This window comes from Ovis canadensis, chromosome 11 (genome assembly GCF_042477335.2).
Source record: "Ovis canadensis isolate MfBH-ARS-UI-01 breed Bighorn chromosome 11, ARS-UI_OviCan_v2, whole genome shotgun sequence".
Lineage (NCBI taxonomy): Eukaryota > Metazoa > Chordata > Mammalia > Artiodactyla > Bovidae > Ovis > Ovis canadensis.
The window spans coordinates 21186529-21209032 of NC_091255.1; the positions used below are offsets into that span (position 1 = coordinate 21186529).

The window sequence follows — 22504 nt, forward strand, 5'->3', positions numbered from 1 at the left end:
TGTTGAAAACAAAACAGGGACTCCCCCGGGTGTCCAGTGGCTAAGACTGAGCTTTCAATGGTGGGACCCTGGGTTTGAGCCCTCGTCGGGGTACTAGATCCCATAAACAAATAAAAACTAGGTATTTCAAAACAAAGCAAAACAAAGCTAGTCCTTTCAGCCGCCATGTGTTACCCACTGAGCAGGACCTCTTGATTTTTCAGGCACTGCTCATCCAACACCAAGACAGCCTCTCCCAGGCCTTCCCTCAAAGACGAGGTCGTCAGGATCAGAGTCCCCCACTGGCCCCTTCTATTTCACTAGATCCTTCCCAAAGCAGAGCTGTTTCCCCCTGCATTCGTGTTTGGGTGTGTCTCACTGAAAATGCAAGGAGCTGTAGGAACTGTAGACAATCTTTATTCACAGCAGCAGGGCCGACATGCTGTATTCTCAACTGGCTGACCCAGCGGACACAGCCCTGTGTGCCAAGGGCTTTTCAGGTGGTGTTTGTGTAGGCAGAGTAACCCTGCGCAGGGCTGCAAATGATCTCAGCAAAGTCACCGTTTACAGAATATGGGAGGAGAGTCAGAGAACATGGGGCGACAGCCCGATCACCACTGTCTTGGCTGACTGTTACTGCCCTCCAGGGTCAAAGCAACTCTTCCGGTTTTTCTAGGTCACTTCTGTTCCCGTTATGACCCCAGTGTGAATCTCAGAGGCTTACTGATAGATGCCACACTGAACTCCGAGTCCCTCCGAATCCTACAACTCAGAGGCTTCACTTGGACCCAGCAAGTCACACCCACTTGTCACACCTGTCACACCCAACGCCGCTCCCCTAAGAGAGGTTCCTCCCGGGAAACCACTGGGGAGACCAGGGCCCTCCCACCACCCTCCAACCAGCCCCAATGTGACTCAATACGCAACTGCATGTGAAGTCAGAGCTTGAACTAGACTGAAACCCCAATTTGACCTGCAGCCTCTAGGATCCTGACCAGGCCTGCAGGATGGAGAGGCAGAGCATCTGAGGGGCTACAAATTGGGAACCGGTTTCACTGGGGAACAGCAGAAGCCAGGGATCAAGCACCTCTATGCCCGGGGCCCACATGTGGAAACAGCTGCTCAAACTATAACAAAACCAGGCTGATTGTGTCAGTCACTGAAGGAAAGTCTGCATAAATAGAGCTCGGAAGACCAGGCTTATCTCTCAGGATTGCCCAATGGGCAAAGTAAATATTTAGTCCCAGCCCTGGAATGGTGCCTGCTAATTCTGTGCTGTGCTATCATTTTTCCCTTTATTCACTCACCCTGCCAACATTTGCTGCCAGTCCCACCCTGAATGGCCAACTCTGGCCTGGCACTACCATCCTCCAATGGCTCAGACGGGATTCTCCCGTCGTCTTCCCGTAGGGCATGTTGTTGGAGAAGGTGGGCAGCAGAGACTAGGAAGGCTTCACAAAGGGATCACTTTTAAGCTGCCTTTTGGTTGCTGTGTGCACCTCTTGAGATGCGAGCCACAAACAGGGGATGGACAGGAAGAGCCTTCCAGATCCAGGGAACAGCACGTGTCCCCAAGTCTCTGGCTGGACTGGTGGTTTCTACACTCAAGCTTCCCTCTAGTGAGGATGCTCCAGAAGCACTGAGTTCAAGCAAGGACTGTAGGGTTTATGTGATATCTTTCGGAAACCCGTGAATGGACTTTTGGGCCAACCCAGTAGATGGGGCGGCCACTCACTGGCTGGAAAAGGTGAGCTTCTCTACTCGCCGAGCCTCGGTTTCACTCGGAAAAGTGGTGGTAAGAGGGGGCGCTTGAGGATCATATTGTCTGGGTCCAAATCCTACTAGCCAGCTCTGGGTTCCTGTCTTTCACCTCTTTATCTGAAAGTGGAGAACATACCCATCTCAGAAGCTAAGGGTTGAGATAGTACCTCAGATCCTTCCATCTGCATAAACGTTGGCTGCTCTGATTATACTGTTGTTATTTGTGCACAGTTGGGAACAGCAATCCCTGCCCCAGGGTCCTTCCCAGCAGATATTGGTTGAGATCGTACTGTGTTCTCTGTACTATTTGGACGTTTGATGGCCCCAGAAAACCCAAGCAATTGCATGAGCAGGATGTTTACTAAGGTTTGCCTTGAGGACCAACACCTCCGGGTGGGAGGGGACGGAGCCAGGGATCCTAGAGAGAAAAGTGGGGTGGTCGTGCAGGCCCAATGCTGACCTCGACAGGCCACCGTGGAAAGCTCCTTGAGGGTCACCCTAAATGGGGCCCACCCTTTATCCGCCCCCCTCCACTTGACCAGTCAATGGCTGGGGATCTGCAGAGAGGAGTGTGACCTTGAGCAAAGAGGCCTCTCATCCCTGGAGAGGCTAAAGGCTAAAGAGGTCCGAACTCCGTCTGACAGCACCCAGAGCTGGGACACGCAGTGCCTAGAAGGGGCCCCCACCCCAAGCCGCACATCACAGTGTCCCCATGAGTGGGAAACAAAACAGATGAAAATCCCCCACTGTCCTGAAGTAGTTGTTCTAGTGGGAGTTGAGGTTCTAAAGGTTGCTGCCAGGATGAAATGAGATAACAGGTGTAAAGTACCTTTCAAAGGGCCTTGCATAACAGAGCAGGCTTGCAGACAGAGACAATGACAGATAAACAGATGAGGAGATTACCAGGTGAAAGGACTGCAAGGAAGAGCCTCTAATGTGAATGGATGGGACTCAGAGTGTCTAGATCCTTCTCTGCCTGCACCCCAGGCTGTGACGTGGACAGGCGTTCCAGCCCCGATGGGGTCCCCCGCTTCTTAAGCCTTTCCTCAGTTTGTAAATAAAACCCTGGCATCAGGTCCACCAGAGCCGGCAGCCTGGCGCGGCCTGAGGGCTCTCTTCCGCCAGAGGTGGCTGGAATGATGGGCGGGAGCCTGGCTGCAGGAAGGGAGTCCTGGCACGCGCTCTGGAGGGGGCCTCTGGCGGAGACCAGGGAGATAAAGAGATTTCCCTGGCACCGGCCTCTCCCCATGGGGAGGAAATCGACCAGCAGAAGGGCCTGCTCCAACGCCCTCCAGGGCTGAGCCAGCTGCCCTCCCCTCAAGAGCCAGATGAAACAGTCAGGTCTTCAGGGAGGGGAAGCCCACTGATCAATCTGCTCCCAGTTACCAGGGATGTGGGCCCCTGGAAGCAGAAGGAAGCTGGCCAGGAGACAGAAGGGGGGTGGTCTCAGCCTTTGTTTCTCTTTTTTGTTTTTCCCTTTCTGTCTTGTCCCTCTTTTGTCCACCCTTTTCTCTTGGCCTCAGTTTCCCAGGTGGGACGAGGGAAGGGCCATCAGACCCAGTAAATCCAACTATGTGACACCCAGAGCAACATAAACACAGGTAAACGACAGCGATAATGTAAGGGTGAGGCGACGGGAATTCGCTCTGTCGTGTCTGACTCTTTGTGACCCCATGGACTACAGTCCGTGGAATTCTCCAGATCAGAATGCTGGAGTGGGTAGCTGCTTTCTTCTCCAGGGGATCTTCCCAACCCAGGGATCAAACCCTGGTCTCCCGTACGGCAGGTGGATTCTTCACCAGCTGAGCCCCCAGGGAAGCCCAATGTAAGGGTGCCCCGTGCAACTTGGGAGGGAAAGGCTAAAATGTATTTGTTGTTTACCTGAAACCTTGTGCTGCGGGAGGCCTGCAGCAAACCCGGATAGGAGAGGCTCCCTGGCAGACAGCAGGGACAGAGCCCGAGCTGAAGAGAGAGACGTGTCAGAGGGTGTGTGGGCAAGTTCACAGCTCCTCGGGGAAGGGCCGGAGGAAGGTGAAATGGGAAGCCAGTGCCCAGGCCCTCTCGGTCCCTCAGCAGGGAAGCAGACTGCCCTCTGACCTCATCTGACACGGCAGGGACAGGAAGGAGAGCTTTGGGGCAGCCTGGACTTCCACTGGCCCCCTGGTTCCTCCTGATGATGGAGTGAGTGCCCTAGTGACCCTGGCAATGCTGGGCAAAGGTGGGCTGGGAGGTCTGACTCTGTGAATTTTCTGTGGATGAGTGAGATGGGGTAGAGGGCTGGGGGATGCCCTTGAGTGTCTGAGCAGAGAGGCAGACACCGTGTGTGTGTGTGTGTGTGTGTGTATGTGTGTGTGTGTGTGTGTGTGTGTGTGTGTGGTATGAGGTGGAGGAGATCCTCCCTTAGGAGTGGCATAGGTCCCCCGCAACACTCCAGCTGCTGACCCCAGAGGTCAACCAGTGCTTCTGTCCTTGGAATTCCAACTTCTGCCTGCTGTTCCCTACCTCCATCCCAGTTTTTCCCCCATCTGTAGGCCTTACCCATCCTTCAGTGCTCTCTCTCTCTAATAATAATAATAATAATAATAATAGGGATTTACCTCGTGGTCCAGTGGCCGGGCCCCCACTCTCCTAATGCAGGGGGCCTGAGTTGGATCCCTGGTCAGGGAATAGATGCCACAAGCCAGAACTAAGACTTTGCTTGCTGCAAGTAAACAAGAAGAAGAAAACACACACACACACACACACACACACACACACACGATAATAACTACAGCTTATTTAATACAGCCCCTTGTTATGGTATCTTGTTTCATCTTTATAGCAACCCTAAGGGGTAAATGAGCTTCCCTGGTGGCTCAGTGGTAAAGAATTCACCTACCAATGCAAGAAACAAGGGCCCCGACCCTGGCTCAAGAAGATCCCCTGGAGGGCATGGCAACCCACTCCAGTACTATTGCCTGGAAAATCCCATGGACCGAGGAGCCTGGCGGGCTACAGTCCATGGGGTCACAAAGAGTAAGATGTATTGACTTAACAATTAAAACAATAACCACAAAGGGGTAAATACTGTCCTTATCCCCATTTTACAGATGAGCAAACAGGCTCAGATGGTGACTTAAATGACCAAAGTCACCTCACAGAGCTAGTCAGCAGGAGAGGGGGACCAAACCCAGGTCTGTATGGCTCCGGGGTGCCTGCTCTAGGGTCTGTACCTGTGGTTTGTAGGCCCTCGGCCCAGGAGTCTTGAGGGAAAGGCTCAGGTGGGGCTTTTTCTCCCTGAATCATCCGTCCCTGGCACAGAGGAAATAATAGCGTTTGTTGAAAGAAAAATCTTGTTCCCGAACGTACCCAGTCTGTTCCCTGGCCCCAGCACCTCACCCCGCCCTCCAGGCTCTGCAGGGCTGACACACGTGTTGTAGGAGTCTGGTCTCAGCTGGGACGAGGGCTCTGAGGAAGGAACTGGCTTGTGACTTGTCTGTCCCGTGGCTCCCTCCAAAGGAAGCCCCTCCCTGGGCGCAGGCGGGCCAGGAACATGTCCTTGGTCCCCAGAGGAGATAATGCCTTTGTCCCAATTGAGATAAACAAACAGAGCCGCTAGAACTCGTGTAACATAAGGTGCAGGAGCGCCCCACCCGCAGTCACGGGCCTGGCCTTCCTCCCAAGGTCACCAGCAGGAGCCTGAGGACAGCTTGATCCCACCCCACTTGGATCGAAGGGCCACTTTGCAGGGGGGTAAACTGAGGCCCCGAGCAGGGAACCCACTCAGCTCCATTCCTTCGAGGTTACCAGCTTTCTGGCTTCTTCCCACCCCTCACCCACAGGGGAGCACGGGCCTCAGGGGCCACCACAGTGTGGTCTGCAATGTGGCCTCCGTGCAGGCAGACCCTGGAGTTCTTTGAAAGGGCAGCCTTCACCTACGTCCTTTTCCACCTCCACCACCCTTGACTTGGGGCCCCTGTAGACCTCTGGACCCTCCCCTTACCCCCCCCCCATTTCCCTTACCCCCTCCCAACACGAACAGAGCCTCAGGAGCAGGCCCAGCAAGCGTGCAAATGGAGAGCCGAGATGGGGAAGTTTATTTTCTAAGAAATCTAAATACATGGGGAGTATTTTTAGCCCCTGGCTCCCTCCCAGATGCCAAATCTAAACAGGGGGCCCGAGAGACAGCCCGCCAGGGACACCGAGCGGCGCGTGGAGACTGGGTGGGACAGGGTGGACCCCACCCTGTCCAGGCCCAGAGGTTGGATGACTGTTGGGGAGAAGGCTGGCCGCAGAGCCGAGGATGCAGAGAATGACTGCAGCCTTTGACAGGTGCCCCAACCCCGCCGTGTGCCTCAGCACCCTCAGTCCATGTGCGACCGCAGGAATACACCCTTAGAGGATTGTCCTGGAGCCCACGGTGGCTCCAGCAGGCATTCACTGAACATGCTGGGAGCCGGGAAACTAGAAGTCAGGTGGTGGCCCAACCCTTCAGCCATGGAGCCTTCCCCAGGCCTAGCCAGCTGCAGTGCTGGGTGTGTGTGTGTGTGTGTGTGTGTGTGTGTGTATGTGTACACATTGTTGTGCCCAATGCAAGGACCCAGAAGTGAATGAAAGTAGAGCTAGGGGCTCCTTGTCCTGCCCCCTCATCTCTGGGGGAGCTGTGTCAGGAGCCAGGCCAGACTGGAAGGACTGATGCCGAAGCTGAAGCTCCAATATTTTGACCGCCTGATGCCAAGAGCTGATTCACTGGAAAAGACCCCGATGCTGGGAAAGATTGAGGGCAGGAGGAGAAGGGGCGACACAGGATGAGATGGTTGGATGGCATCACCAACTCAATGGATAAGAGTTTGAGCAAGCTCTGGGAGACAGTGAAGGACAGGGAAGCCTGGCGTGCTGCAATCCATGAGCACAAGGAACTTCAAACCCTCTCCTGAGATGGGCTCTGCAGGGGTGGGGGCCGCTCTCAGGAGCACACCAGCCCCTCTCCTCCAGCCTCTGGGATGTGGGGCCAGTCCCCCGGGGTGGAGCTGCCCACCGCCCGAGTGACCGGCCCGAAGTGACCTTGCTGTGAGCGGAGCACCAAGGGCACCTGCCTGTTCCGGGCTCCGCTGGTCAGGTTTATTACTGTGGGGTCAGAGGGGCCGGGTGGGGGGGCAGTAGTGCGCCTTCAGCCGAGGGGGGGGGCGGGTGGTTGGCGAGGCCTAGGCTCCCCTAGTCTCTGGCAGAGAGCTGGGACTTCCTGGTTCTGCTGCAGCGTTATTAGTCACCAAATGTTGCCTGGAGGGCAGGGGTGGGGGTGGGGGGCGCCGGGGGGGAGGGGCAGTTCAGACTTCCAAGAGAGAGAGCGCTGAGCCTGGGAGGGGCGAGGAGGAGGGCATAGCTGAGATCTCAGATCCCCCCCAGGCTGTATGGGAACCAAAGAGAACAGGTTTCAGTCCATACACCCCCTGCTGACACAAGCTGCCTGTTGTTGCCACAGTGACGGCAATACCCACCCCTCCACCACCACCCCACGGCTGTGTGGTCACCAGTTGAGGGAGAGGGTGCTTATTCTTGGCCACAAAGGAGAAAAGGGAGAGGGAAGCTGCTATGGAGAGGGGGAGGGGGCATACCCTTCTCTGTCACCCAGGCCTAGCTGGGGGTGGTCAGGGCCTCTTAGGGTTTCGGAGCCTGAGAAGGCTTAGAGGTCACCTCCTCCAACGAGCTCCGCTCCAGAGGCCAGCAGCAAGCCAGGGCTTTGAGCATCGGGTACTGGAATCCCGGGTGTGCCGGCGGAGCGGCCAGACCGGAAGTCTGTTGCGGAGGCTGTTCCCATCGTCTCAGGTGGCCATGCCCTGCAGTGGTGGTTTGAAGTGGGGCTTGTCTTCCCAGCCGGAGGTTGAGACCGGGAGGTGGCAGTGAAGGCTCCAGATCCTAGCCTCTAGGCCAGTGGTCAGGGAAGGGCCCTGGGCCTTCAACTTTGCAGAAAAGAATTCCCACAAAGACGGAAAGTAGTGAAGCCAGTCAAGTATTTATTAGGAGGCAAAAGTGTATAGACACATGGGCAGCCTCAGAGGGAGAGTCCCTGAGTCGCACCCTCATGACAATTTAAATCACTCACAAGGGGCATTTCTTCCGGGTTTCCTTTGGCCAATCTTTTTTGACTGACCTGGTTCACAGTCCATCTTTGATATAGTTCAGGATCCTCCCATGGGTACACAAGCATCTTAGCCCAGATGGATTCTACCGCAAAGGACTATGGGTAGAGTATCCCTTGACGTCACTCTGCTTTGACCTCCAAGGAGCCTTTCTGCAGTTATGTGGTCGCGGAGATCTCCTGACTTAGAGAATGAGAGATGTGGTCTGGGGAGGGCCCAGCTTCCTGCCTTAATTGTCCTGCTCTTCTTGTCTTGGAGCTTCGGTCCACAGGGAATGAATCCGCAGTCACTTTACCCCCGGGGGGGCCTATCTACCTCCTGCCTCACCTGGACCAACTGACCAGGGCCTGGCCCTGGCCCCAGGGCCCCTCTTCACCCAGTAAAGCCCGTTCTTGGCCTCTTCCTGTCTCACACGCCTCCAAAATCCACTCTCAAAATCTATCTCACGCTCTTCCAAAACTCCAGCCCTGCCCTGGGACCCCCTCAACCCCTGGCTCCTGGGGCCTGGCTTGGCTTGGGACCTGCCTCTGGAGTCCCAGAAAAGACCTTATTTCTTTCTCCCTGTTTTTTGGACCCTCCTCTCCACACCTGCTACCTCCTAGTCTCACACACTGGGCCTCTCCCCACTGCCCGTTCTCCGCTCTCTCCCCTTCCTTCCCTCCACTCCAGGCATGAACACTTGCTGGCCTCCAGATGGCCCCCGCCCCCTTCAAGTCTTCCAGTGGGCATTCCTACCCGCTGAGGTCTTCCTTGACTACCTTCCCTTCCTGGTTCAGCTGTCTTGCAGCTCTAACGGCCTTCTGATACACTGTACAGTGTGTCTCTTTTATTTATAGTGTCTCCAGCGAGACTGTGAACTCTAGGATGACAGGCATTTCTGTCTGTCTGATTCCCTGCCATAACCTCAGTGCCTAGAACATAGATGCGCAAGAAATATTGAGGCAAAGCAATGAACTCCACCACCCACCCTGCGTAGGCACACACTTTGTCCGTAGTACAGGGCGTAAAGGGCAGGCTGGGTCTCAGCTGCCTCTGCTGGGGGTTCACTGGGCAGCCTTCACCAGCCTTCTCTCCTTCTGGGGCCTCTGCGTGTGTGTGTGTGTGTCTGTGTGTGCATACATGCGCTTAGTCACTCAGTAGTGTCAAATTCTTTGACACCCCCACGGACTACAGCCCACCAGGGTCGTCTGTCCACAGGATTCTCCAGGCAAGAATACTGGAGTGGGTTGCCATTCCCTTCTCCAGGGGAACTTCCCGACCCAAGGATCAAACCCAGGTCTCCTGCACTGCAGGCAGATTCTTTATCAGCTAACTGACCAGGGAAGCCTTTCTGGGCCTCTGCTTCCTCACTTATATAACGAAAGGCTGGACTGGAACTTCTCCAGCTGTAGCTGTCACTGTGTTGGAACTCTGAGGTCCCATCTCCGTTTCTCCAAGTGCGGTGTCATCGACAGGGAATTCACAAAGGTGGGAGGGGTGCCTAGTGGTCCCTGCTCAGGATAAGTCTCCAGGCCTGAGGTCCCTATCCTGGCACCCTAGCATGGGTTGAGAAGAAAAAGACAGCAGTAGTTGTGGGAACTGAAAACAGACTTCCCTGGCCATCCAGTGGTTAAGAATCCGCCTTCTAATGCAAGGGACATGGGTTCGATCCGTGGCTGGGGAACTAAGATCCCACACGCCTTGGGGCAACTAAGGCCACCTGCCACAACCACTGCACCCAAAAGGAAAGATCCCAAGAGACACAACAAAGACCCAACACAGCAAAAAAAAAAAAAAAAAAGGCAAAACAAACCAAAAAAACTGCACAGATTTGGGAAAGTTTTTTTTTCCAAAAATAGATCCATATTTTAATCACCATGATAGTCCAATCTGAGAAGCCTGAGGGACAGAGGCCAAGCCCTCTTAAGGGCTGAGATCAGAGGTCAAGTGTCCAGGAGGGAAGGGTCACCAGAGGAAGCCCACCATCAGGCAGGCGAGCGCGGAGGCCAACAGGGTGGGCAGTGGCTGGGACAGCAGCAGTCCTGGGGCCCCGGACCTGAAAACCTGGCGCTGGCCCAGGCTCTGCACGGGCCTGACATTGTCCGTCATAGTCACTCTCTGCTCGTGGTCATAGAACAGCTTCTGGGAGAAGGCCAAGATCTGCGGGAGGGACAGGGCTGTCAGGGAGGGAGCTCACTGTGCGTCACGCAGAGGGCGTCTGGGGTGGGGTGCTGGGGAGGAGCTTCCTAAGCAGGGGGGACTCTCGGTTTGGAGAGTGCATGGTTCCTCTTCCCACCGTCTATTATCAGAGCAGAGTGCTTCTCAAGGTCGAGGTGCCATCAGCCTCACCTGGGGGCTTGTCCGGCGCCCTGCGCCCCCACCCCCAGGACGGCTGGTTTCCGGGAGCCCGGCAGGGGAGACTGCGCCCTCGGGTGGGCCCTGTGTACCTGGTCCCTGTGGAGCTGTACTGGCTCCTGGAACACGGTCCAGACCACCTTCTCGTCGCAGGTCGGTGTGGTGAGCGAGCCCAGGTAGCGGAAGTAGTGCCTCAGACTCTCCTCCTCAGGGAGCAAGTCAAAGAGGCTGACGCTACTGTTCATCGTGGTGTTCATATCTGCGGGGACAGAGGTCACCCCCTCACACAGCTCACTCAGAGCTCAGGCCCCCCACCATGTGGACCTTCCTTTAAAAAAAAATACATATATATATGTATTTAACTATTTGGCTGTGCTGGGTCTTAGGTGCGGGCCTTGGAGTCTTTAGTTGCAGCATGCAGAATCTGGTTCCCTGACCAGGGATCGAACCCAGGCCCCCTGCACTGGAAGCACAGTCTTAGCCACCAGGCCACCAGCGCAATCCTCGGACCTTCCTTGTAGGACAAAGTCTCCACCTCCACCCCCACTCCTGCGACCCCCACCTCCCAGTCCCCACCATCGTGACTCACTGGGTCTGGGGATGTCAGACAGCGCCTCCACCAGGGGCTGGAAGTTCACATTCTTGGGTCCGTCCTGGAATGGGAGGGAAGAGGGCTTAAGAGAGGCTTGTGGGGGAGTGGGGTTGAGGCAGGCAGGCAGTTTCTAGGACCCTGAGAAGCTCTGGGCTCCCCACATGGGGGTACACAAGTCACTGAGGAACAGAGGGGACTTCCTGGGGAGGCAGCCTCCCCAGCCCCCTCCTGCCTTGCTGGGATCCTGGGCGCCTGAATCCTAGGAACCAGCACCTCCAACCCTGGGGGTGGCGGCCCACCTCCACCATGAAGGCCAGCACCGCGACCTCATCTTCGGCGAACTGGTTCTGGCTGGCGTTCCTGGATAGCCCCTTCTCTTTCTCGTGCACTATGTGTATCTGGTCAGGGGTGAGTGGGATGGAGAGAGAGCCCGTCAGAGCGTGAACCGTCTTCCTCGCCCGAAGCAAGCACACCCAGGGCCCAGCCAAGGAGCTGACCCCCCGGGAAGAGGTCCCTCACCTCCATGGCAAAGCGCTCCCCGTTGAAGGTGTGCTCTGAGCCCCGATCCATCGCCTTGGACCAGTGCAGGTGTAGCTGCTTGGCTCTGTACTGGGTGCTCAGTCCTCCTCCAGTGATCGAGGCCATGTTCCCCAACGACACCATCACTGGAGGGCACGGGAGGGTGCAGGGTCCTTGCACCCACCTCCTAGTCTCTCCCAGCCCCCATCCCAGCTCCCCCCAGGCAGGACCTCCTCTCCTATGTCCCTCCCATCCCGGGCTGAGGTCCTGGAGGGACAGGGTGAATGGCACAGCCTGGCCCTTCCCCTGGCCCCTCACTGCCTCTGCACGCCCCCCACCGCCCACCTAACACTTGGCTCAGCCTGGTCCCACCCCTGCTTCAACCCCCTCCACACGTGGCGCCCCAGTGTTTTCAGGGCTGTGTCCAAACTCCCCATCCTCCTCCTGGCTGGCTGACCCTGGGCTGGCTCTGTCCTGCATGCACACAGGGCTACACGCAGCCCCTTGAACACCCCAACTGTTGCATGCCCCCATGCCTTTGCAAATACTGTTCCTTCTTCCTAGAACCTGTCTCCACCCCACCCCAAACTGCTCTGATTGAAAATTCCACCAGAGCATCCCCTCCTTCCCAAGGCCCACCCTGCTCTCCCTGTCTACCCCTCCCCTCCACACAGGGCTTGTCGGCCCCTCCCCTGGCAAGGGTGCACCTCCCAGGAGGAGCCCAACCCTCCAGTCCTCAGGTAACATGGGTCCCAAGCCCAGGTGCCCTGCTGCCCTGCCCAGGGCCTCCACCTCGCACGCCCGATACCCACCTGTATGCCCGTTGTTTTCCACGACCCACCGGTGCTTTGTGTTGTAGCCAGAGAAGGAGAAGCGCCCCAGGTTTGGGTCCAGCTGAGTCTTGGCTATGACAATATTGATGGGGGACTGACGGTTGTTCTGGCAGCTGCCTTCCCACTCGTCTGGCCCTAAGCAGAAAGGGAGGCTGGGCTGGGAATCAGGGGTGCCTGGCACGAGAGTATGGGGCCCTCCGCCCCACTCAGGTCCAGCCAGATTCAGCAAGGTCCTCCTCTGGAGGCCGGCAGACTGGGCTGGGGGATGCCCAGCATAGAACTCCACCCTCTCCCTCCTTCCTCCTCAGCATGCACACACGCACACGCACACACACACAGAGTCAGCAAGGCATCATGTGGGATGGAGTGGGACTAGGCTGTGAGCTCTGGGGTTCAGGACCACCTCGGATGCTCAGTTGTGAAAGGAGAACGCTGGTGATGCCTGCTTCCTGGGGGTTCTGAAGTTTGAAGGAGCTGGGTGGGAGAGTGAAGGGAAGCCGTGGAGTGCCCTGGAAGGGCCGCTTGTGAAAGGACCCCAAGACCTGACACTGAGCCTTGTCCGGGCACTGGGGACAGGAAGGCGCCCCCACCCCACACCCCGGGGAGCCGGCATCTGTGAGTCTGGGCCTCTGACTCTGGGGGACGGGGCGGGGGCGGGGAGTGCTGTCCGGCCAGCAGAGGAGGCAGCAAAATATGTTCCTCCCTTTGATGCTGCTTCTGATTTATTTCAGAGGACAGAGGGCTGACTTCTTAGGTGACAGAGGCGATGACAGGAGGTACCAGGAAAAAGTCCGGGTCACTCTACATCCCGTTCCTGAGCACCACGAGTGTGTGTGTGTGTGTGAAGCTGATAGCTGCCTGCAGCCACCACCACCCCTCCTCCTTCCCACCCTCCCTGGGTCTCCATTTCTGCCTGGACGGTCCCTACTCCAAGACTCCCCGCACTTACCCAGGCAGGTGTAGTTGGAGGGCTTGGCTTGAATCTGGTAGCACCAGTGCGACGCTGAAAGGGAGAGGAGGGACATGAGGCCTGAGCGGACACGTGTCCGGGTGGCTGTGTGCACCCCTCTGTGAGTGCCGGTGACCTGTGTGCGCACAGATAACTGTGTGTGTTTGTGTGTGTGTGTGTGTTTACGTGGTGAGTCAGAGGCTGGGAACATCCCTGCAGTCAGAGCCCGGCTTGGCATGGGATGGAGCTGAGGTCCTGTCCTGGGGCACAGAGGGCCCAGGAGGAGGAGACTTAAGAAGAAAAGGTAGGGATGGAGAAGGAGCCGGCCGAAGCAGCCAGGCTCCGGGTGTCCCGACGCACAGCTGGCCCCCTGGGCCTCTTGCCTGGGGGACACTGGCCCCTCCAAAGCCAGTCAGCTCTCCCCAGGGGCCAGCATCACTATTGTTCATCAGCCTCCCGCAACCAGACCTGGAAGGAGAGGCTCTGGGGGAAGGGGAAGAGGAAGATTAGGGCCTAGGGCCGGGCACCTCCCTCTCCTAGGACAACACACCCACATTCAGCCTGGTTGCTTTCCCAGAGCTGATGGGTGATGGGGGAGACTAGGCTACCCCCTTCCTAGAACATGCCCCCTTCACCTAGGCCTTCTCCCCTGTCCCACTGCTTCAGTCCTGGTGAGGGTCCTGACCTTGCCTTCCGACCCCCCACTCTGCCTCAGGACAGCAGAAACACCATCGCCCCCCAAAAAGGCTGCGTCAGGAATGTAGCGCCCCAGTGAAAGATTTGACAGGAGGACAAGCTGTGCAGGGAGACCCTCTCCTCTGAGCCTTCTGCTCAGTATTTCTGTAAACCTGAAACTGTCTAAAATCAGTCCACTGATTAAAAAAAAAGGCTGGGCCAGCATAGTGGATGAAGCATTTGATCAGAGCTGGAATTCTTAGGTGGGCCACTTACAAGCGGTGGGTTTAGGCATAAGTCACTTAATCTGAGCCTTAGTTTAGCCGTGTGTAAAATGGAACTAATACCACCCACAGGGCTAACATCACCCACTCGGAAGATGGGAGGGAGGATTAATGAGGGAGAGTGTTCCAGGGAGCCTGGAATTTAGTCAAGTCCTTCCCTTTCCCTTGCCTCCCTCCCTCCCTCCCTGCCCCCTCCTGTGGGGCACAGATGGCCAAAGTTAAGGAGGGGCTGAGAGAAGAGAAATGAAGTGAGCTGGAAAGAACTCAGGGATGAGGAAATTCCTAAGAAAAACACAGCTTCTCCAGCTCAGCCTGAGCTAAGGCCTCTGAGCACGTCCATCTCCACCCAGCCCAACCTCCTCTGGGTCCCTGCCATGAACATGAGATGGGGAAGGGGCAGGCTCTCATGGGGAGGTGGGAGGGAGGCCAGTAGAGTGAGAGGACCCTGGCCCCCTCCCCATGCCCCCCTCACTCTCCCCCATCCCCCCATCCTCATCCCTGGGAGCCACCCTGGGTATCCCAGTCTCCACGTTCTGGAGCAAACGCTTCCCCTACTTTGCTGGCACAGCCTCTTTCAGCGATGGAGCATCCCTGCAATGTCTTCCCCAGGCCAGTCCATCCCCTGCCTGGGACAGGGCTCTGCTGCACCCTGTCTCTGCATCTGGGTAAGCCCCACGAGGGGCAGCAAAGGGTAGCGGCCACTTCCCATGCAGGCCCCTCTTGTGCACGGGCAGAGGTCTGATGCTGGAGCCCATCACCTGGCCTCCAGTCCTGCTCTGAGTCTCGCTTCTTCTCTGCAGCAGACTTCCTTAACTCTTCTGAGCCCACTAGCTTCCTTTCTTCCCCAGGCAAGAGGAGCTGCCACGGATCTCCCAGACCCAGTGTCCGCAGACACACTGGATGGGGGTCAGCTGCAGCCATGAAAGGCTCCCTGTGTCTCCACCTCTCAGAGGTCCCGAGGGCACATGGGGCCACTGGAGTTGAGCCAGCCCTTCCCTGTAACTGAAGCCCAGGCGGAAGGGGTGTTCAGGGCAAGCCTGACCTGAGCCAGGCTCCTCAGGACCCAGTTCTGGCAGGTGGAACACCCATCGCCTTCCCCAGAGCCCATCTGGTCCATCCTGAGCTTTTCTTAGGAATTTGCTCTTCCCGCTTTCTGGCTGCAGCTGCTGGGATTATAATGGTGACCTCTGATCCAGTGTCTTAATCACAGAGACTTTTGACCTCCTTGGTTGAGTGCCCTTGTAACTACCCTCTTCAGGAAGCCAAAGCCAGAAAAAATGTGATGTTGATGAGGCCAAGGCCAGGGTCAGGTCTGTATCCAAAGGCTGAAGGTAGGGGCCAGTTTTTAGGCAAGAGTTGGCAGGCTCAAACCAGCTTAGGTTCTGTGCTGGCTCGTGAGCCGGCAGCCCTTGCAGATGACTTTCAGCTCGCAGTCTCAGGCCACTTCCCAGGGGGCGGGGAAGGAGAGGCGCGACTTGCAGGTCTTTGCTCCGAGCTCTGGGTTCTGCCCAGACCCTCTGCCCTGACCAGGGATGGAGTGAGGCAACAGCCATTGCCAGTCACTCAGCTCCGGCCCCCCACCCTTGACTTACCCACCCGTCCAGCCCCCTGCTTTAGAGATGACTGAAGATGTTCCCTCTGGTGGACCTTGCTCACCCCGCCCTCCAACTCCAGGGGGAGGGAGGGATCCTGAAAACCAGCTCAGCAAAACCCAAATATGCCCCGGGCAAAGTCTCCAGTCTTCCAGCCAGGCCTGGAGCTCTACAGGGGCCTGAGACCCTCTCTGCTCCTCTCTCCAAGGCAGCAGACACCCTGGGAACTTCAGTGTGCCGTCTGGACACCCTGCAGCCTCAAGCTCCCTAGGAGATGAAGCAAGGGACAGCGCTCGGCATCTCCCAGTCAGAAAGCCCCAGCACTTCTGGGGCGCACAGCTTGTACGAGGGGGTGGCTGAGAGAGGCTCCTGGCTTCCTGGGCCCAGGCCAGTGTTGGAGCTGTCAGAGCCACGTGGCTGCGGAGCGCCTGCCATGTGCCACACTAAGCACTTACACCTATGCCTTGCTTGAATCCTTAGAACGGTACCTGACATCAGAATTACTTTCTGTTTTGTAAGTGAGGAAACTGACTTACCCAAGGAGGAAGCTGACTTACCAAGGAGGAAAGTGACTTACCCAAGGCCATGCAGCTACTCGGCAGCCACATTAATTGCAAAGCCGTTTCTCTTTCTATAAGCCCAGCGGCTTAAGTAGGTTTCAAACCTCCAGCCCTATATACAAAAATGTTCACATCCTGCCTTCTCTCTCAGGATGCCTCTCACGTCCCCACCAGGGGCCAGCTAAGTCTCTCCTGAAAGAGGCACCCACACCCTCTTTCTCTGCTACTGGGGGGGAACCCTCACCCTTGACTCACTTCCAGGGAAGAGCATCTAGCTTTAGAGAGGAGATGCGGCCAGGTGGACCCCAAGGACCATCCAAGGGGTAGCTGAGAACAGGAATGGCAGATGGGGGCCTCCTTCCAAGGAGATGGTTCCTCTTGGGGTGTGGAGAAGGTGCCAGATCAGATTGGATCCCCGTGCCCAGACGCCAGAGGCGCCTTGAGCTCCTTATCAAATATTAACACCCCTCTCCTGCCACCTCCCACCTAGGCGAATAATTAAGAGCTCAGCCTCACAATTAATCTTTAAAAGAAAATCACCCTGGCCGGAAAGACCGGCTTGGCCGGGACCTCGGGTCTCCGGATGCCCCCCGCCAGATTCCATACACGGCGCTGGAGGTGAAGGGTGCTGGCAGCCTCCCGGGGGCAAGGAATCAGGGCGGAGAGTGGCGATGCCAGGGCCCCACGGCACCCAGTTTGTTGCCCTTGGTCCGAGCCGGGGTTAGCCACCAAGCACTGAGCCCCCGCGGGACGGACAGCGACCCCCGACAGGCCGAGGAGCACGAGCAAGGGCGTGACACGCCAGAAAGGGTGAGAAGCGGCGGCGTGCGCGGGGCCGCCCAGGGGAGCATCCTTGCCCGCAGCCCTCACGGCGCCTGGAGGAGGACCGCGGGCCCCGAGCCCCTGCGCTGGTTCCCCGGCGCCCGCCCCGCCCGGCCGCACGCGCCGCCGCATCTCGGGCGGGCGCAGCCTGGGCGCGGGGCGGCCGCGGGGCCGGAGCGCCGAGGGACCGCTGAGGGGCCACCGAAGGGTCCCCGGGCCGAAGCCCTGGTTCACCTGCGCGGGCCAGGGGCGGGGCGGCGGCGAGGACCAGGAGCGCCAGCAGCAGCCGCATCCTGCGCGGGAGCCGAGCCGGGGGTCGCGCACCGAGGAGGTAGCAGCGGGTGCAGCGGTCATGCCGACCCGGGTTTTATAGCGGAGCCGCAACGGGAGGGAGCCCCGAGAGCAGGACGCGGGTAGCGGCTCCTCCCCCTGGCGGAGCCTCCCCTCCCCTGGCCCTCCCGATCAGAGCGCCTCCGCTCCCCGACTAGCGCTCCCGCCCCGCCCGGGGTCACCTTTCCACCAGTGCGCGGGGCCCCCTCACCTACCTGCATCGGAGGCTGCGCCTTCCTCCCGGCTCCTCCCCATCCCACACCTGCTCTCCTGTTGGGGACTGGGAGAGCGATGTCGCAAGGTACTTGGGCCACACAAGGGTGGGGCCCCAGATTCCTGCCTTGGATCATGTTGGCGTGGACCCCTGCGCCGCCTTCTCCCCTCGGGAGCAGCCCGCGGCGGGGCTTGGACCGGGCTGGGGTTAGAGGCTGGGGGAAAGAAGCTAACCTTCGGAGGGGTAGCGGAGTTGAGGGATGTGCGGTGCTGTTTCTCGAATCCTGTGTTCCCCGAAAGCGGGGCTTGCTTCTCTCTCTCCGGCAGTGACCACCGATTCTCTGGGTCTTAATTTTTTTTCAGCATCTCTCCCAGGCTGCTCCGCACTTAATTTCTAAGCAACCCAAAGACTGTTCTTCTAACACAAAAAGAGGAGGCCTGTGAATTGCTGTGAGAGGGTGTATGTGATGGCCAGCCCTGGGGATGTTGGGGCGCAGAACTGAGAAATGGATTGACAAGGGGCTCAGTGAGAGAGGAACTGACGGGATCAGAAGGGAGAGGTTGGTCCTCTGGAGCCACCACCGCCCCCTGCCCAACTCCCACCCAGACCCCTGAGGCAAGATGGGAAGAGAAGAGACTGGGGTCTGAATGGACCTCTCCTTATCTCACCTGTCAGAATCTTCAGAGCAATTTAGGGATAGGAGACTTTCCTTGGAGGAGGCTCTAGCATTTGGGGAAACGGGGCTGGGCCCCCCCGTGAAAGGAAGCTGCCTCTGGTCCCAGGAGGGCGGCTCCCTCTCCTGGATTTGGCCCAGGACTGCAGGAGACCCCTTCATGGCTCTAGGTACTGTGTGTCCCACATGGGGTGGGGGCTTCCGTGAGAGTTTCAGAAGCTCACTCGGACTTGGGTGGGCCTGGGCCCCCTACATCAACAGGAAGCCCCGGTTTTCTGGTCGAGCCGCTTCCCCATCCGCTGCCAACCTCTCAGCCCCCACCGGCCTTTGAACCTAAGCAAGAGACCTCTGAAGAGGGATTGCCTCCCCCAGAATGATCCAGGCAAAGGGGCTTCCTCCCTGGTCTGAGTCCTGGTTCACTCCCCTGACCTGCTGGCCCAGGATCACACAGCCTCCCAGGGCAGCTTTGATCCTCAGAGAGGGGAGGGGAGAATGCACACCAGGTGTAGGGCCCTATTGTCTGCACTGCCTTAGAATCTAATCACCAGCCTGGGGCTAGTGATTAAATCACCAGTCAGGGGGAGTGATTTAATCACAATTCAGGAGAAGATTCCACACCCTGGGGGTCCTCTCTGGGATCTGTGGTCACAAGGCAGTAAAAATCTTTAAGGACTGGGGAATGGAGTGAGGAGAAAGTATTCCAAGGAATGAAGTCTACTTCAGGGGTCCCTGTAACCCCAAGCCAGCCCCTCTTACAGGCGGGGGAGAGACTTGGAAGCCTTCGGTGCGGTTAAGAGGCTATTGACGAGTGACTTTAGGTTAGTGCTCAGCTGTTTCTGACTCTGTAGCCCTGTGGACTGTAGCCCGCCAGGCTCCTCCGTCCATGGGATTGTCCAGGCAAGAGTACCGGAGTGGGTTGCCACTTCTGCTCACGAGGTCTTCCCGACCCAGGGATGGAAGCCTTGTCTCCTGTGTCTCCTGCATTGGCAGGCGAATTTTGTACCACTAAGCACCACCTGGGAAGCCCCTGGTGACTTTAGAGGCACTCCAAAATCCCTTTGGGAAGAGGAAGCTGATTTCAAAGTAACCCTGCCCCCCTCCAGTCAGGGCTCGCCTTAGTAGGACCACTGAGCTGAGGGAGGAGACCCACGCCCCTGGGGGGTGTCCCCTCTGAGGCATAAGGAGGTGAGGGCGGAGGATGTTAAGGATGGGCATTTCCTCAAGGCTGCATCTTTCCGAGACTGCACCATCTGTGACGCAGGAACTCCAGGTGGGGGGTGGCTCCTGCTCTATCTATCATCTCTGACTCCAAGGTTGCACAAAGCAGGTTACCTTTGTTGCCAAGGTCACCCAGCCTTATCTTCCAGCCTGGACCCCTGTCCTACCTGCCATAAACTTGTTACCCGTCACTGTCTAGGTCACCCTGGTCCTAGTTCCTTTAGAGGGGACAAGACCCCCCCCCCCTCATTACAGCAGGAATCATAAGAGCAGGGATGGGCCCTAACACATCACAGTGACTTACAAGGCCCATAAAGCTGCCAGCCTTGGGCCCAGCAGTGCCAGCCCGTCACAGCCTCCTTCCTCTTACTCCACACAGGATCCCCGAGTGTCCTGTGTTCAAGTCCCCGGTCTTCCTTTGACTCAGGGATGACCTTGGGCAACTTTCCTGCTCCTCTCTAATTGCAACTTCCTCGTCTATAAAGTGGGGAGGATAACCCTGCCCTGCTGACCACTGTCAATAAACAGTTATTAGGCCAGAGCCTGCCCAGCCCAGACTTTCACAACCCGCCTCCTGGTGCCATGGGTGTAGCTGCTGGCACATGGAAGATGCAGAAATGAATCACAATTGTCATCCTCTGGGGGTTTTCGTGCCACGGCCCTGTCTGGATAGGGAGGGAGGCACTGGGGAGGCTTCAAGGTCAGACAGCCCTGGATCACTCCTGGCCCCACCCACTTGCTCTGTGACATCAGCTGAGCCTCCGTTTTCTTCATCTGTGAAATAAAAACCGTATCCCCATCTTCCTCCTAGGTTTCTGATTCTCATGATTCACTATGAGAATTCAGTGACTAAAGCCTAAGAAGGGCCAACCCAGCCCTGGGCACATTAGCACGAATCACCATGACCTCTAAGCAGAGGTCCTTTTACCTGGATTGAACGTGATCCTAAACAGGCATGGATGTGGCGTCGGATGGAGAGAACACTGAGGTCGGCCCAGAGAGGGTCCTCGGCCACATCCCAGGTCCTCCTGGTCTCCCAAGACCTCAGGAGCGGTGGGGAAGGCTGAGGGGCAAGGTGGGAAACCCCAGCCTCGGGGACCCAAAAGAGAGAGATTTGAATTCAGCCTCTCCTAGGATTCTGATGGGCCTCGGGTAGAGGCACAAGGGGGCAAGACACTGCACTCCTGGTGTCCGTAGGTCAGAGGAGGACCTAGGATGTAGCCCTTAGCAGGAAACGACCAGGAGGCCTGTGATTAGGGGGTGAGGTGGGCAAATGGTTAAGGCAGGAGATTAGAACAGGCTTTGGAGCAACACTGCCTGGATTCAACATCCCTGCCTCCCACTCACCCTGCACTCCCTCAAGCTCAGGGTCCGGATCCGAAAAATGGGAATGAAAGCAGGGCCTCCCTTCCACCGGTGCAGTTAGGATTCAACCAGAGGATGCTGGGTAAAGGGCCTGGAATGGAAGAGGTTCAGGTGCTCAATAAACCTCAGCCGTAAGCATAGCTATTACAGGTAACGGTAGCAGATGCCCATGAGGTTATGGGAGCCCAGAGGAGGGCTACCTGGCCCAGCCAGTGGGAGCTAGGGGACGCTTCCGGGAGGAGATAAGACTCAAGCTGAGATACATTGGTGGGGCAAGAAGGAGAGTACTGAAGGATGAGACTGGAGAGTTATCTGGCACCAGACAGGGAGGACTTGTCTATTGGGGTTAAAAATTTGGACTGATCTTTCCTTTGATGAGGGGTAGATATCAAGATCCCTATTTTATAGGCCAGGAAATATCCAAATTTCCCAAATGGAAAATATCTCATTTGGTTGGAGAAAGCAACAGAGATGGTCAGCTACTTCTTTGAGTTATAGAAGAAGTGAGGCTGAGAGAGGGCAGCGACGCACCCTTGTTGCCCAGCCCCTGCCACTGCCCCTGAGAGGGTAACAGGCAGGACGGCCAGGGGTCTCCAAATGGAGGAAATAGGCTGCAACTGTCAGACATTTTTATCTCTCTTAAGAGGCAGGAGGAAACAAACTAGCGATATTTTTTTTTCCTTCTCTATACAAATTTAAAAGGAGGTTTCTCTTAAAACACTGTGTTGCCATAATGATACTTGGTTTCACCTGAAATTAACTAATCTCAAACCTTGAGTTAACCAATGCATTTTTCTTATGGAAATGTTTGTCTAAAGCTATGTTAATGTACTATGCATTTACCCCAAACTCTGTCTTCAAGTCGGTTCAGCCTAATGGCTCAGAACCTACTTGACAAACCAGTATGTTATACTCACACATTGTTCCCCTAATCTGTGTAAACGAGAAACTCTTTGTATGGTAATCTGCCCTTCTACAAGATTCAAGTCAATCATTTTATGGCACGGGATAAATTGTCTGGTGCCAAGATTATCCCAAAATGCATCTTATGGATGAGGGGCCTGGAGCCATTCTGAGTTTTAAGACATTCCTTTCTTTCATTAATAGACTGCTAGTGAGAAGGCAATGGCATCCCATACTCTTGCCTGGAAAATCCCATGGATGGAGGAGCTTGGTGGGCTGCAGTCCATGAGGTCGCTAAGAGTCAGACACGACTGAGCGACTTCACTTTCACTTTTCACTTTCATGCATTGGAGAAGGAAATGGCAACCCACTCCAATGTTCTTGCCTGGAGAATCCCACGGACGGGGGAGCCTGGTGGGCTGCAGTCTGTGGGGTTGCTCAGAGTCAGACATGTCTGAAGTGACTTAGCAGGAGCAGCAGCAGTGACTATAACATCCAGCTGAAGACTAGCAGGGGGTACTCTTTCTGCCCGCTTCTGATGCCTATGCCAGAAGCTTTCTCTATCTCCCTTATACTTTAATAAAACCTTATTTCACAAAAGCTCTGAGTGATCAAGCCTCGTCTCTGGCCCTGGATTGAATTCTTCTCCTCTGGAGGCCAAGAATCCTGGCGTCTTTTCGTGGGTCAACAACAACCTTTCACTCCCACCTGAGCCCCGCCTACCCCTCACCTCCCCCCCCCCACTCCCCCCCCCCCCCCCCGCCCCGCACCACCAACCTGGG

General features: G+C 56.8%; 2 protein-coding genes across 4 annotated transcripts in view; one reads left to right on the plus strand and one right to left on the minus strand.

Annotated features, from left to right (window-relative positions):
* Positions 1-7713: 7713 nt before the first annotated feature.
* Positions 7714-17540, minus strand: CA4 (carbonic anhydrase 4). Of its 2 annotated transcripts, none has more exons than XM_069542638.1 (8): positions 17254-17540; positions 13087-13140; positions 12117-12272; positions 11305-11450; positions 11085-11183; positions 10783-10846; positions 10286-10452; positions 7714-9998 (listed from the first exon to the last, which is right to left on the minus strand). In XM_069542638.1, the coding sequence occupies exons 1-8, from the start codon at positions 17309-17311 to the stop codon at positions 9804-9806; spliced, it is 939 nt and encodes a 312-aa protein (XP_069398739.1). In that variant the 5' UTR covers positions 17312-17540; the 3' UTR covers positions 7714-9803. The 2 variants fall into 2 exon arrangements, with proteins under 2 accessions (XP_069398739.1, XP_069398740.1); XM_069542639.1 differs by lacking the exon at positions 17254-17540 and adding an exon at positions 16453-16674.
* Positions 16744-22504, plus strand: part of ZNHIT3 (zinc finger HIT-type containing 3) — a 38604-nt gene continuing 32843 nt past the window's right edge. The window contains exon 1 of one of the 2 annotated variants that reach the window (XM_069542644.1): positions 16744-17007. The gene's annotated coding sequence lies outside the window, so the exon portion shown is untranslated. The remainder of the gene's footprint in view (positions 17008-22504) is intronic. The other variant, XM_069542650.1, reaches the window with a different exon arrangement.

Bases quoted from the DNA above. Each gene is read 5' to 3' on its own strand.
- CA4 (XM_069542638.1), bottom strand. From the start codon at position 17,311: ATGCGGCTGCTGCTGGCGCTCCTGGTCCTCGCCGCCGCCCCGCCCCTG. The intron at 13,141-17,253 runs GTGAACCAGGGC...TCTCCCTTTCAG, and splicing joins CCCGCCCCTGGCCCGCGCAG to CGTCGCACTGGTGCTACCAG. The intron at 10,453-10,782 runs GTGAGTCACGAT...CTGTCCCCGCAG, and splicing joins GTCTGACATCCCCAGACCCA to ATATGAACACCACGATGAAC.